Source organism: Cyprinus carpio, chromosome A17, assembly GCF_018340385.1.
Source record: "Cyprinus carpio isolate SPL01 chromosome A17, ASM1834038v1, whole genome shotgun sequence".
NCBI lineage: Eukaryota > Metazoa > Chordata > Actinopteri > Cypriniformes > Cyprinidae > Cyprinus > Cyprinus carpio.
This window is the reverse complement of record NC_056588.1, coordinates 22050796-22064178: the sequence shown is the minus strand read 5'-3', so window position 1 is coordinate 22064178 and position 13383 is coordinate 22050796. Positions and strand designations below refer to the sequence as shown.

At 35.5% G+C, this 13383-nt stretch overlaps 2 protein-coding genes across 2 annotated transcripts in view; both read right to left on the bottom strand.

Annotated features, from left to right (window-relative positions):
* Positions 1-7497: 7497 nt before the first annotated feature.
* LOC122148209 (ALK tyrosine kinase receptor-like) lies at positions 7498-9943 on the bottom strand. Its single transcript, XM_042774435.1, has 2 exons — positions 9816-9943; positions 7498-8769 (listed from the first exon to the last, which is right to left on the bottom strand). The coding sequence occupies exons 1-2, from the start codon at positions 9894-9896 to the stop codon at positions 7852-7854; spliced, it is 999 nt and encodes a 332-aa protein (XP_042630369.1). The 5' UTR covers positions 9897-9943; the 3' UTR covers positions 7498-7851.
* A 2951-nt stretch (positions 9944-12894) lies between these two features.
* LOC109078229 (ALK tyrosine kinase receptor-like) overlaps positions 12895-13383 on the bottom strand; it is a 66936-nt gene continuing 66447 nt past the window's right edge. Inside the window, exon 21 of the mRNA XM_042774429.1 lies at positions 12895-13256. Coding sequence (XP_042630363.1) covers positions 13133-13256 — 124 coding nt within the window. The 3' untranslated portion in view covers positions 12895-13132. The remainder of the gene's footprint in view (positions 13257-13383) is intronic.

Sequence of the window (13383 nt, the reverse complement as noted above, 5' to 3'; positions counted from 1 at the left end):
AAATTAAGATTCACCGGACCTTTCATCATGTTCAATTATTCAGTGTGGTGGTTCTGCGCCCTCTGTGACCTTGACTGGTAGGAGGAAACTTGATCACAATGTCCTGCTGCTCAAGCCCATCAGCTTTGAAGGTCTGACATACTGCGCAGAAGATGACCTTCTTCACCTCTGTGTTGCAAAGAGTGCTATTTTCTTTATTTGTGATATTTCTACAGTATCAGATTGAACAGGTCATTCTCATCAAAGGCAAATCTTATGATACAACAAAAACTCCACTCACTATATATATATATATATATATATATACACACACACACACACACACACAGTGTATATATATATATATATATATATATATTATATATATATATATAATTCAAGATTTGAATGATATACAGGTGCATCTCGATAAATTAGAATGTCGTGGAAAAGTTCATTTATTTCAGTAATTCAACTCAAATTGTGAAACTTGTGTATTAAATAAATTCAATGCACAACGGCCTTATGAGGATTGTCAAGCAAAATCTATTCAACAATTTGAGTAAACTTCACAAGGAATGGAATGAGGCTGAGGTCAAGGCATCAAGAGCCACCACACACAGACGTGTCAAGGAATTTGGCTACAGTTGTAGTATTCCTCTTGTTAAGCCACTCCTGAACCACAGACAATGTCAGAGGCGTCTTACCTGGGCTAAGGAAGAAGAAGAACTGGACTGTTGCCCAGTGGTCCAAAGTCCTCTTTTCAGATGAGAGCAAGTTTTGTATTTCATTTGGAAACAAAGGGCCTAGAGTCTGGAGGAAGGGTGGAGAGGCTCACAACCCAAGTTGCTTGAAGTCCAGTGTTATGTTTTCCACAGTCTGTGATGATGATTCGGGGTGCAATGTCATCTGCTGGTGTTGGTCCATTGTGTTTTTTTGAAAACCAAAGTCACTGCACCCATTTACCAAGAAATTTTGGAGCACTTCATGCTTCCTTCAGCTGACCAGCATTTTGAAGATGCTGATTTCATTTTCCAGCAGGATTTGGCACCTGCCCACACTGCCAAAAGCACCAAAAGTTGGTTTAAATGACCATGGTGTTGGTGTTGGTGTGCTTGACTGGCCAGCAAACTCACCAGACCTTAACCCCATAGAAAATCTATGGGATATTGTCAAGAGGATAATGAGAAACAAGAGACCAAACAATGCAGATGAGCTGAAGGCCACTGTAAAAGAAACCTGGGCTTACATACCACCTCAGCAGTGCCACAAACTGATCACCTCCATGCCACGCCGAATTGAGGCTGTAATTAAAGCAAAAGGAGCCCCTACCAAGTATTGAGTACATGTACAGTAAATGAACATACTTTCCAGAAGGCCAACAATTCACTTTTTTTTTTTTGTCTTATGAAGTATTCTAATTTTTGTTGAGATAGTGAATTTGTGTTAAATGTGAGCCAAAATCATCACAATTAAAAGAACCAAAGACTCAAACTACTCCAGTCTGTGTGCACGGAATTTATTTAATACACAAGTTTCACAATTTGAGTTGAATTACTGAAATAAATGAATTTTTCCACAGCATTCTAATTTATTGAGATGCATCTGTAGTATCTAAACACATTTATTAAAAAGGAAAATTCAAAACATGGCCACTGTGATTCTGAAGTGTGTTTTCAAGAAAATAGTGAGTTGAATAAATAGTTTTTTCATAGACTATAATGCATTTCCACAGTTATTAATATCATAAATCTAGCATTATATTCTCATTCAGATAAATGAGTAATACATTGACATAAAGGGTAAAAGGGTTATTTCTTTCTTGACATATCTCTTTTGAAAAGTCATGAAAACACTAATGTGGATGTTTTATAATAATAACAATAAAAATAACAATAAAAATAAAATAAATAAAAAAATAAATAAATAAATAATAATAATAATAATAATAATAATAATAATAATAATAATAATAACACCTTTGGTTTAAGTCTCCTGTTCACCACTATAACATTTACACATCTATGATTAATTCTACTTCTGAGAACCCCAGGAATGTGAAAGCGGTTCATTACACTGATGTCTGTATCTATTGCTGGTTTCAAGTGCACTTATGAAGCTTTTCCGAGTTGGGCATGCATTACAATTGACAAGCAAGTTGTTGCAATGACAGGTCACATATTCAAGTAAAAAAAAATATAGAATTTTATATTTTACATTTTTTATGTCATTGTAATTTCTATTGCTAATTTTCCAACATTAATCTATTTATTTAGCAGACCGTGAAAGGTGAGTGATAAACATTAGATTTGTTTTCTTTTGTACATGCTATACTATTGAAATACAACTCTGGAAACTGAAAAAATAATTAATTAGCATTAACAACAGACTTTACCACCATGTCCCTTGAACTCTGCAACTCAGTTGTCCTTTAGAATTCCCAGTTTCCCCATTTCTAAATATGATTTTGCTTGGTCTATGTCATGTGCTTGGAACTAGTAGACCAAATACAATATTTCTGATTCTAATAAAGGCCACACCAGTCTCAAGTACAAAATCAAATTAGATTTTATGCATATAATCATCAAACACTATATACTTTTCCTAGTCCACATTTAAAGTACTCCATGGATTCAGTGCTCAATGTATTCTGTAGTTTATGCACAATGGATGGAATTATCCACAAAGCTAAATTGTCACTGCTCCACAAAATATGTGGACCATGTTTAGTCTTTCAAAAAAATGCAGATAGCCTGAGCTCTGAATCACATTGTCATCCAAAAAAAGGCCATTTTGACATGGTGACATTTTAATCAATATATAAAATATCATTAAATGCTAAAACTCTTCAGTGGTCTTTAGGTCACCAATAAATCTTTGGCAGTTTAGGTTTTGGGTTTTAGATAAACGTTTAGAAACTACAAATGTAGAAAGCAATCAAACATAGATTTAACATATTGTTTTCCATAAAGTAAAAGCAGCTGCATCTCATCTCAGTCCTCTAATTTTCTCCTCTAGTGGACAGAAGGCAGAAGGCAATGGTATGAAAAACTTAAATGGAATCAGGTATTTATTATTATTACAATTTTTTTTTTTTTTTTTTTTTTTTTTATGGACAACATAATCAAGTCTTGCCTTCAGATGACACCACCTCTAAGTGAGAACGGGGAGATAAGTATTAATTTCTGAGTTTGGAAACCCCTGCATTACGCAATATGGAGCACATCATTTCCATATCCTTTCACAATGAATACAAACTTGCCTGTTAAGGCAGGGGGTAGGACTGTCTTGCCCCTAAGGGCCAATGTCCTGCAGAGTTTAGTTCCAAAATCCCCAGCACACTTGCTTGAAAGTTTCTAGTAATTATGAAGACATGATGTGTTTAATTAGAATCGGAGCTACAGTAAGCTCTGTATCACAGTGGCCCTCAAAGCAGAACTGAACATTCCTGTAAGAAATTCATGGATACACGGGTTAAAGTTCAAAATTGTTTGGACTCTTAGGACCAGATTTACTAAACAGGGCAAATTAGCATGAGACCGCAAGATCATAAAAGCACCAGTGGGAGTGGAAAGTTCTGTGAGTGATCTACTGACAATGCACAAATTAAAGAACACAGGCGCAGCCAATTCATTTACATAATTGCCCATGCAATCTACCAAGAGCAACACAAATTAGCAGCTATCAGGTTACATGATTTATTTAAATACTCTCCTCCTATAAATTTTGTTTCTGAAATGCAAACTCCTACAAATGCATATGCAATAAGCTTACTTGCAAAATAACCCTGTCCATGCATTTTCAGCTCTGAATTTTAACTGCATGACTTTAGAATTTTTTTTTAATTAATGGCAAAAGAGGGTTTATGCTGGCACAAGCTGTTAGTAAATCTGGCCCAAGTGTTCAGCGCAATAACGGTAATTTGGATGTGATTTGGAAAGTGAACAATCCTTCCATCCATTCTTCAAACCACTTGTCCTATGTAGGGTTTTTAGGGATGCTAGTTGCTATCCCAGTGAAGTCAGAGAAAGACCCGGGACATGGCCATTTCATCACAGGGTTAATGCACATACATGCTCACACTCAAATTGGGGACCTTCTTGCTGTGAGGCAAAAGAGCTTCAGACTAAGCTCACCCTGGAAAATGGATAATGCATTAGTAAAACCCTTAAGACACTGTTCATATTTTAAACATAGTATGCAAGTTACACTCCATAGTACAGGGGTCTCCATCCCTGCTCCTGGAGAGCTGCCACCCTGCAGATTTCAGCTCCAACCCCAATCAAACACACCTGGAACAGCTAATTAAAGTGTTCAGGTTCAAGTGATAATTACAGGCAGGTGTGTTGGAGTAGGTTGGAACAGAAGTCTGCAGGACCGTAGCTCTCCAGGAGCAGGGTTGTAGACCCCTGCCAGAGTGGGTTTTAAGGACGACATTGTGTTTCACCTCTGCTGTATGTCTTTGGATTCTGGGGAAAACCAGAGAACCCATAAGAAACCCACACCAGCATGAGTAAAACATGCAAATTCCCCACATTAAGGCCTCCAAGCTTAGCAGGGACTCAAACTAAGGACCTTTATGGTATGAGGTAGTAGTGCTACCAACTGAGTCAGCATGGAAAGAGATTAAAACATAGGTAGATTAAGAGGTTCTTTCTGAGAGTTCTGAGAAATCTGAAAGAAAAGTTTGGGGAGTTTGCAAAAAGTAACAAGCCATGACATTAAGCATCAATTCAACAAAAGCAAACGTGTCCAAGGCTCTTCCATCTGCATGTTTCAGATAGTCAGAACCTTCTGCACCAACTTCTGAAACTTTCAAGGCATTGACTGTGCAAAATGTCAGCATTACATCACCAAATCTCTTTCCAGAAACTGGCATTAGTGTGCATTATCAGTATATGACTTTCTAATTTGTCTGCTCCTGGAGACCTACCGTCTTGCAGATTTCCGCTCCAACCTCAATCAAACACACCTGAAGCAGCAAATCAAGGTTCTCAGTTACTTGATAATTACACGCTTGTGTTGGAGCAGAGTTGGAAATCCCTGATATATACATAAATAAATTTATATAAATTTAATTTGCCTTATTTATATATATATACACATTAATCAATTCTAAACTCAACATAACAAAAAAAAAACTGCATCACATCAATCTACACTCCATATACCAAAGCAAAAACGGGATTTGTTTATAACTTTGCATATATATATATATATATATATATATATATATATATATATATATATATATACATATATACAAGTTATAAACATATCCCGTTATATATATATATATATATAGTATAGAATATATATATGACTATATATATATATATATTGGGGGGGGGTAGCCCTTTAAGTAGCCTAGTTAATTATTACTTTCACTCAAAAGTCATGATAGTTAAATGTTTCAGCTTGTCAACATTATGGTCTGTGATATGTGATACTTTTGGTTATTTTTAATACACATTTTGTGTTTGAGAGCAAAGCCAAACTTATTAAATAGTATTTTATTAATTTCTCAGATCTCATCATTGAATGTCAAATTACAGAGATTAACAGATACATGATACAATAAGGTTTTACAACATTTTTACAAGTGTGGTCACTTTGTCATTGTGTTAAGCAAAATGTAAAAAAAAAGATAAAGAAAAGAAAGATAATAAATTATAATAGCAATAAAAATCCCTTTTTTTATCTTCATGCAATACCACTCAGATTTATGAACCTTCCATAAAACATATCAGACATTTTCCAAACCTCATCTGTGAACTGAACAAGTAATAATAATAATAATAATAATAATAATAATAATAATAATAATAATAATAATAATAATAATAAAAAGTCAACAAATATTTATCTCTTTTAAAAAATGTAGCATTTTACATTTAAATATACCATTTATGGTAAGCAGAGCAGCATCAGTGCTAACAAAGCGTCTATGACATTGTAAATCATGATATCATAAAGTCAAGAGAGATATAAATGAGTCAAATGTTTTAATCGTATTTCAGTTAATATTCTGCGATGATATTAATATAAAACTTTTTATGAAGGTTAACAATAAAGATAAAATTATTAATTAAAATAAAATAATAAAAATAAAGATAAACTTTTTTTTCACAATGGGACCACTATTAAAAAAAAAAAAAAAAAAAAAGTGTAAAAAGTTGCCACAAGATATTCCTTTGTAAAACCCTCACTATCAAAGACACTACATCAGTTCTTTCTGATAGTATAAAAAAGACCATCCAATGTTTGCTTTTGAAATAGCAGCTTGATAGAACTAAACATTAAGTAATATGACTATAACGATGAATGTTTAGACATTAAAGTGACAAATTATATGTGAAAAATTAATTTTCCTCATTGGTATGCTTGAAATAAGTCCTTTTTCTCAAAGAAACAGGAATCAAGAGAGCATGAAGGACAGTTAATGATATTCTGCGCAGGTGTAAGGCTCTTATGTACACTTTTTTTTTTCTCTCTCTCTGCCAAACAGAAAACCAATGGAATATTGGATATTATTTCTTAAAGTAAAATGCTGAAATTTAGTCTTACACAGCCAATGCTCAGGTTTCATACAGCATAAAGCCCTTTCACATGACTCGTCAACATTCCCTAATGCATTGCATTTTCTGATGCTCAGAGTTAAAACTATTTTAAAACCATTTTCTGCTGTCATTTCAAAATGCAGTTTATGGTTACCGAACAATTTGCAAGATGTATCATTATGTGGGTGGTTTAAGCGTACTAGATACATCAAGTACAGCACAAGGCCAAAGGCTGTTCCATGCTAAAAAGAACATCATTTGATGTTTTGTTAGGCTGAGACCCCAGCCAAACTTCATAACTGACTTAACCAACTAAATTTCATTAGCTAACCAGCTTTACTAGAAAGACCATGCTGGTTGATAACCTTCACCAGCTGAGATGTGCTGGTAAACCTCTTGGCTATGCTGGCTTTGCTGATCCAGACTAGCATCAAACCTCAAATTCATGCTAGCTTAAACTCTCAACAAGGATAGTCTTCTCAACAAGAAAGTTGTGGCATTCAGAAAAAAAAGCTTGACCTTTAACCATTTTTTTTTCTCAATGTATCAAAGCAACTGACAGGGCTTAAATGAATAAATATTGTTTCAATGCTATTTTCACTGTTTAAATTGCAAGGTGCTAACTTGAGTCCTGTGAAAGAGACTTCACTCACTCATCTCTTACCAGTTTGCTACATGTTTCAATTCCAACACCATAGCAACAGGTTATCTCATCACCAAAAGCCACCAACACTCATCAGTTTCACACACACTAAGCATTAGAGTTTTCTGTTCTTCTTTATATTTGATGATAGATGAAAACTGCTGCGTTTAAAAGCCAACCAAGTCCAAAGATTAGCAAATATGATACATAATAAATGGGGGCAGTTTGCTTTCTGAAGCACACCCATTAATAATTTACATGACCTCCAAATAATAAATTAACAAATTAATAAATAAACAAGCAGGCAAGCAAACATCAACAAACCCATTTTATTAATTTTTTTTCTCCCCCATTATGGAAAAATATCACTGATATAATATAGTCTTTTCACAGAATTAGTCCTTGTAAGGGCTTAATCAGTTTATTTTTGTTTCTCAATTGTGGCTTTCGGAAACGCAACAGTCTTGTTACTTTATGCAAATGACAATCGTTCTGTTTCAGTGACTGACGTTCAGAGAAAGTTTCTCTGAGTTTCCAGCGCAGAGTCTTTCTACTCCCAGTCTCATGGCTGAAAAGTACAACGATAAAGCACAAAGGGGCTTAGCAAATGTGGACATAGATGGACAGCACAGTGTTTGCAAAGTGGGCACTGATAGAGAACGTGCACAGTTACAGAACAGTGGCATTGTGTCCTTCCATTTTCGGGAGTCTGGAGTCCTGCACTATACCCATGGTGACCAAAAGCGGGCGGCTGTCCTCAGGGCCACTGGCCCGAGCCAAAGAGATGGGCCTTTGCTGGCCAGGATGAGGTGGGGGAGGCTGGGGCCCCGGCATGGGCTCCATGGGCAGGCCCTGCTCCTGGTAGCCATACCCGATGTTCCCACATGGGAAGCGCCGTAGTCTATAGAGCGGAACTGGTGCTAGGGTGGCCGAATCCAGGAGTAAAGGAGTTGGGGCAGGAGGGGGCAAAAGTGGTCGACACAGGCCTTGTTGCTGCTGGCGCTGGAGCTGCTGTTGGTACTGCTGCTGTTTGTGCTGTTGCTGCAGGCCCAGAGCTTCAGCTACTGTCACAGTCCGGCCTGCTTGTTCCTGCCCTTCACCTGGGATCCGTGGACTACTTGCCTGTCTTTGTGCCTGGGCCTGCTGTCTCTTCTGTTGCTGCTGTAGAAACCACGAGCCATAGGTGGGGTTCCACAGGTTGGTGGGCTTTCCGTTATGGCTCTCCTTCTCTAAAGGGTGGGCCTGCATGAAGCCCAAATTCACATGCCCTCCATCCTGGGTGGTCAGGGGAGTTGCAGAGGAAGGTTTGGCAGCTGGTATGGGGGCAGTGACTACCGGGGGTTGGTGGTGGTGATGGGGATGAGGCTGAGATAGGGGATCGGGTGGAAGTTTGCTGTCCATGAGAACAGCCTCCCCATCTCTCTTAGGCTGATCGGAGTGGGCGGCAGATGAAGCATCCTCGGTGCCCTGAGGGGTTACAAGCAAGGAGGGGGCCGAAGGGTCTTCGGGACGCATGGGTACCCTCTCCTCTTCCTCAGGGATGGGGCCGTACTCAACAGGCAAAGGCACATTCACCACATCTGGATCCTAGGGGAATTGAAAAGTCTGTTATTTATCTGTGCAGTCGAACTTCCCAGTTTAAACATTGTTGGTGAGGAAGATTAAGATTTTAATGATTTAATAAATGAAAACAAAATAAAATAACACTTATAAATCCTACCATAATAATAAATTAAATAAAAATGTAAATACATTGAAAAGATAAGTAACATAACTTATTTGAAATATTATATTTTACACAAATTAAATTAAATTCAACTCCAATAACCCCAATTAAACATAGAATTAAGAAGATTAAATTGTGCCATAGAGCAGTGGTTCTCAACTGGTTTGGGCATAAGACTCATATTTTACCACGGTCATCAAGCCGTGACCCACTTTTTTTTAGGATATACATCCATAAATAAATATTCAAGCAAATTTCTTTCACAAAAATTGTTGACAGTTAAGACTTAAGAACATGACTAATACTGATAAACAGCCTATAAGGCAAGACTGTAAGATAGCAGTCCCAAACTAGTTTTTGTTAATACAGTTAAATTGTTATGAGCAACCACAGTCATTTAAATGAATACAAAATAACACAAAGTGAAAATAACATGACATTTTTTGGGTCATGGAAACAACAGTTACCATGGTGAATACAAAATATTAACATTAAATTCAAAAGGTTATGAAATCAACCATAGAATAATAATACTGTCATTAAGTAACATTTAGAACATGTTATTTTGTTTCATATCAACCATAGAATAACCATACTGTCATTAAGTACTGTGCGACCCACTCAGAACGGTCTTATGACAATTTTTTTTGTTGCTGTTGTTGTTGTTGTTGTTGTTGTTGTTGTTGTTGTTTTTACGATACACTCCGCGACCCACTCAGAACGGTCTTATGACAAACTTTTGGGTTGCGACCCACCAACTGAGAAACACTGGCACGTTCGTATTCTGTATTCTGGCAAATTCCCTGTGCACCGTATACATAATGCATATTGCAATACAGAAATTTGGAAATGCAGCTCCTAGCAAACCTGCTGTTGCATGAACAAGCAAGGTTTTAAGATTTAGTACCTGCAGACAATAGTCAATCCTCTCCAGAATAGTTGAGAAGTTTGGTCTGTCTTCTGGTTGATGCTGCCAACTCTGTGTCATTATCCGGTACCTATTTAAAAAAAAAAAAAAATAAATAAAAATACATATATTATGTATATATTTACTCTTTCCATAAAAATGGAAAACTCTTTCCATAAAACTGGAAAAAAATGACTTTAGCTGGAAAAAAGTTATTGTCTTCTTGCATTATTGACAATATATTTTCCTGTTTAACACTATAAAGCTGCTTTGACACAACCAGTATACAACAAGAAACAACATAAAAAAAAACATGAATTTAAATATACAAAAAATAAATATTACCCATATCAAGAACAGAATGCAACACAGGGATTTTAATATTCAAAAAATAAGTATGCTCCATATCAATTTTTACTGCTCAAAGCTTTCATAGTCCTCACAAACCAATGAATTATGCATAAAAGCAGGAACATTGCTCACAACAAACATTTGGACTCTAACAGTAACCGTCTTAAAATGTATTGTTAAATGTGGTGAAGTTGTGTTTTGATGGCTATAGTGGTTTTATTTTATTTATTTTGTATTCTTTATTATTTTAAAAAGGACCAGTATAGAGATGCAGCTTGTCAGAAACAGATTGTGTGCTAACGTTGTAACAGTTTGCTGTCAACACGTTAAAACCTACTCCAAGACACTGCATCTGCACTCAACCTCTTTAAAGCACCATGCTAAAAAAGATAAAAGCTTAAAGATAAAAATAGTCGACTTCACTAATTATTTGTTGGGAGCCTAGTCAACCATCCTGACCTATCCCGAGTGATAATGAAACGCTGTCAAATTTTGAAGAAACCTCTAAAGTTAACTATGTCCATTAAAATTGACCGCATCTCAGCATCCTCAACTCTCGGAGGATGCGATAAAATATTCACGCAAACCTCCACTGTAATTCTCCCCATCCCCAATCACATTTTCCATTTTCCTCACAGCTCTGAACTCCTTCGTTGTCGACAGAGCTCAGCGGGAAAATGCAAGAAAAATCTACTTCGGCAATTAGAGCGCACTTTTATGGCAACACTCCGGAGGGAGTACAACAATGCTCCATCTTTCCCCCTTAGATTTTCTCTGGCTAATAATACCCTTCTTTCACCAGCTAAGTGAGCCATTTTCAGACACACGTTCCAGTAGCAGTTGAGAGGCAGTCAAGCTCACAACTCCTTTCACTTCATCACAGCAGCAAATTATGCATCTAGTCTATAGCAATATTCGGTCCGGGATGCATGCTCTCTAAAGACAGTCTAGTGTTTTTCGGCTTATGAAGCTACTGGATAGTGATTCTGATATGTAAGATAATGATACATACATCTATAAATTGATTGATTCACTGCAATACAACACCACATGGCATTACTAACTATTCTGATATGTAAGATAATGTGACTGACCTCTTTAAAGTGATTGATTGATTGATTGATTGATTGATTGATTCTCAGCGATATAGTCTGGTGCTAAGTCTAGGTAAGATTTTCTTGTTGTTGACCTAAAATGAACTTGACAGTCACTGTGCTTTTTCACATTATAGAAAAAAGCAGCTGTGACATTTTGATAATAGCTCTTTTTGTGGACCTTCCACAGATAAAAGGTCAAGAGATTTGATTTAGCACTTAACTTTAAACTTTTAAGTTCAGAATATTAGCCTACTGCTATAAGTGCACAGCACTTATGGGTTAAGAGTAATATGATTTAAGATGGACAAATGATAAAGTGGGACAGTTAAGCTTGAATATGAATTTAACTTTGAGGGACCACCAACCAATTTACAACCGCCAGCAGGAAAGTCGATGGTAGGGAAAATTATAGTTTTACTGCTTTAAAAAGATGTGCCTCAGTTATATGTTAACTTATTTTTTTGTAAATGTCACATATAATATTTCATGATGTGAAATGTATCAGAAAATTCGAAAGTGATTACAAAAAAAAGAAAAAAAGAAAAGAAATAAAGTACAGACTCCTCTCTGGCTTGTTTAAGACGAAAAATGAAAATGAAACATGAGTCCCACTTTACCATTATTCTGGGATTTGATCAGAAGAGGTCTTTCAGTGCTGTTCTCTGTATTTAAAACAATAGATTGTTGACGATAACAATTCACATTTTGCATAATTCAGCAAGGTGCTGTCTACTTATCATCACAGAAATAAATCCTGTTATTTTCCATTTCATGATTTCAGAAAATTTAGATACTACACTGATTACACTGCCTTTTATTTTATTTTATTTTAATTAATCAATTTATTTATAAGTATCTTCTCTTATGCTCATCAAGGCTGCATTTATTTGATCAAAAATCTGAAAAAGGTAATACTGTGAAATATCATTACAATTTAAAATAACAGTTTTCTATTTTAATATACTTTAAAATGTAATTTATTCCTGTGAATTTTTTTTTTATCAGCCATTACTCCAATCTTCAGTGTCACAGGATCCTTCAGAAATCATTGTAAAACAGTTTACTGATTATCAATTATCAATGCAGTATACTGATTATCAATGTTTGATACAGTTGTGCTGCTTAAGGTTTTTTTTTTTTGGAACCTGTGTTACTTTTTTTTAGGATTCTTTGATGAATTATAAGTTAAAAAAGAACAGCATTTAATCAAAATAATTGCTGCCCTGATGAACATAAGAGACTTCTTTAAAATAAAATAAAATAAAATAAAATAAAATAAAATAAAATAAAATAAAATAAAATAAAATAAAATAAAATAAAATAAAATAAAATAAGAAATCTTTATAGTGTATACTATAGGAGTGTTTTGGTAGTATGTTTTGTCTAACATAGCCATGGTTTATTTCTGAGAGCGAGTGAGTGCACGAGAGAGAATCTCTGACCAGTGACAGGTAAACCTCAGTATAAATAATAAGGAAACATAAATCTACCCTTTGATTTTGAATTAGCCGAGCGCCTACTAAATAATTTTGTTTGGTTCTTGCCTTAAAATGAGAAATATGCTGATAGTAAAAGCTTGCAAATGGGTTTTCAGAATGAGATACGCTTTCATCTTTTCTCAACTGAAATACAGTGGAGGAAAAACACAGCCACTAAACAGTCCTTCATATTTTATGGCCAATTGAATATTGAATATAAACATGGATGCAAAATAGAACTGTCATGTTTTTTTTTTCAAATATGAGTCTGCAATCTCTAATTTCCGTGGACTGGTGCTTGTTTATTTTATTTTATTTTATTTTATTTTATTATTTTTTGTTTACAATTTTTTATGTACCTAGCAGGATGATATTAAGGTGAATTATTTGATCATGATGCCATACTGAAATATGTAGCGTACCTGTAGATGTCTCTGGCCATGCCAAAGTCACCAATCTTGGCCACCCTCCCTGGACCTTTGCAAGTCAGAAGACAATTCCTGGCAGCAATATCCCTGTTAAGAATAAAGAGTAATTATTCTGACAGTCAGATTCAGAAGACAGACACATTTACCTCAGATATTTGTCTGATTTTAAAATATCCATTACAAAAAATATCTAGTATCACCATATAGCCACAGC

Excerpts from the sequence above, each read along its gene's own strand:
- LOC122148209 (XM_042774435.1), bottom strand. The coding sequence starts at position 9,896 with ATGACACAGAGTTGGCAGCATCAACCAGAAGACAGACCAAACTTCTCA. Across the intron at positions 8,770-9,815 it reads GGATTGACTATTGTCTGCAG|GATCCAGATGTGGTGAATGT; the intron begins GTACTAAATCTT and ends CAATTCCCCTAG.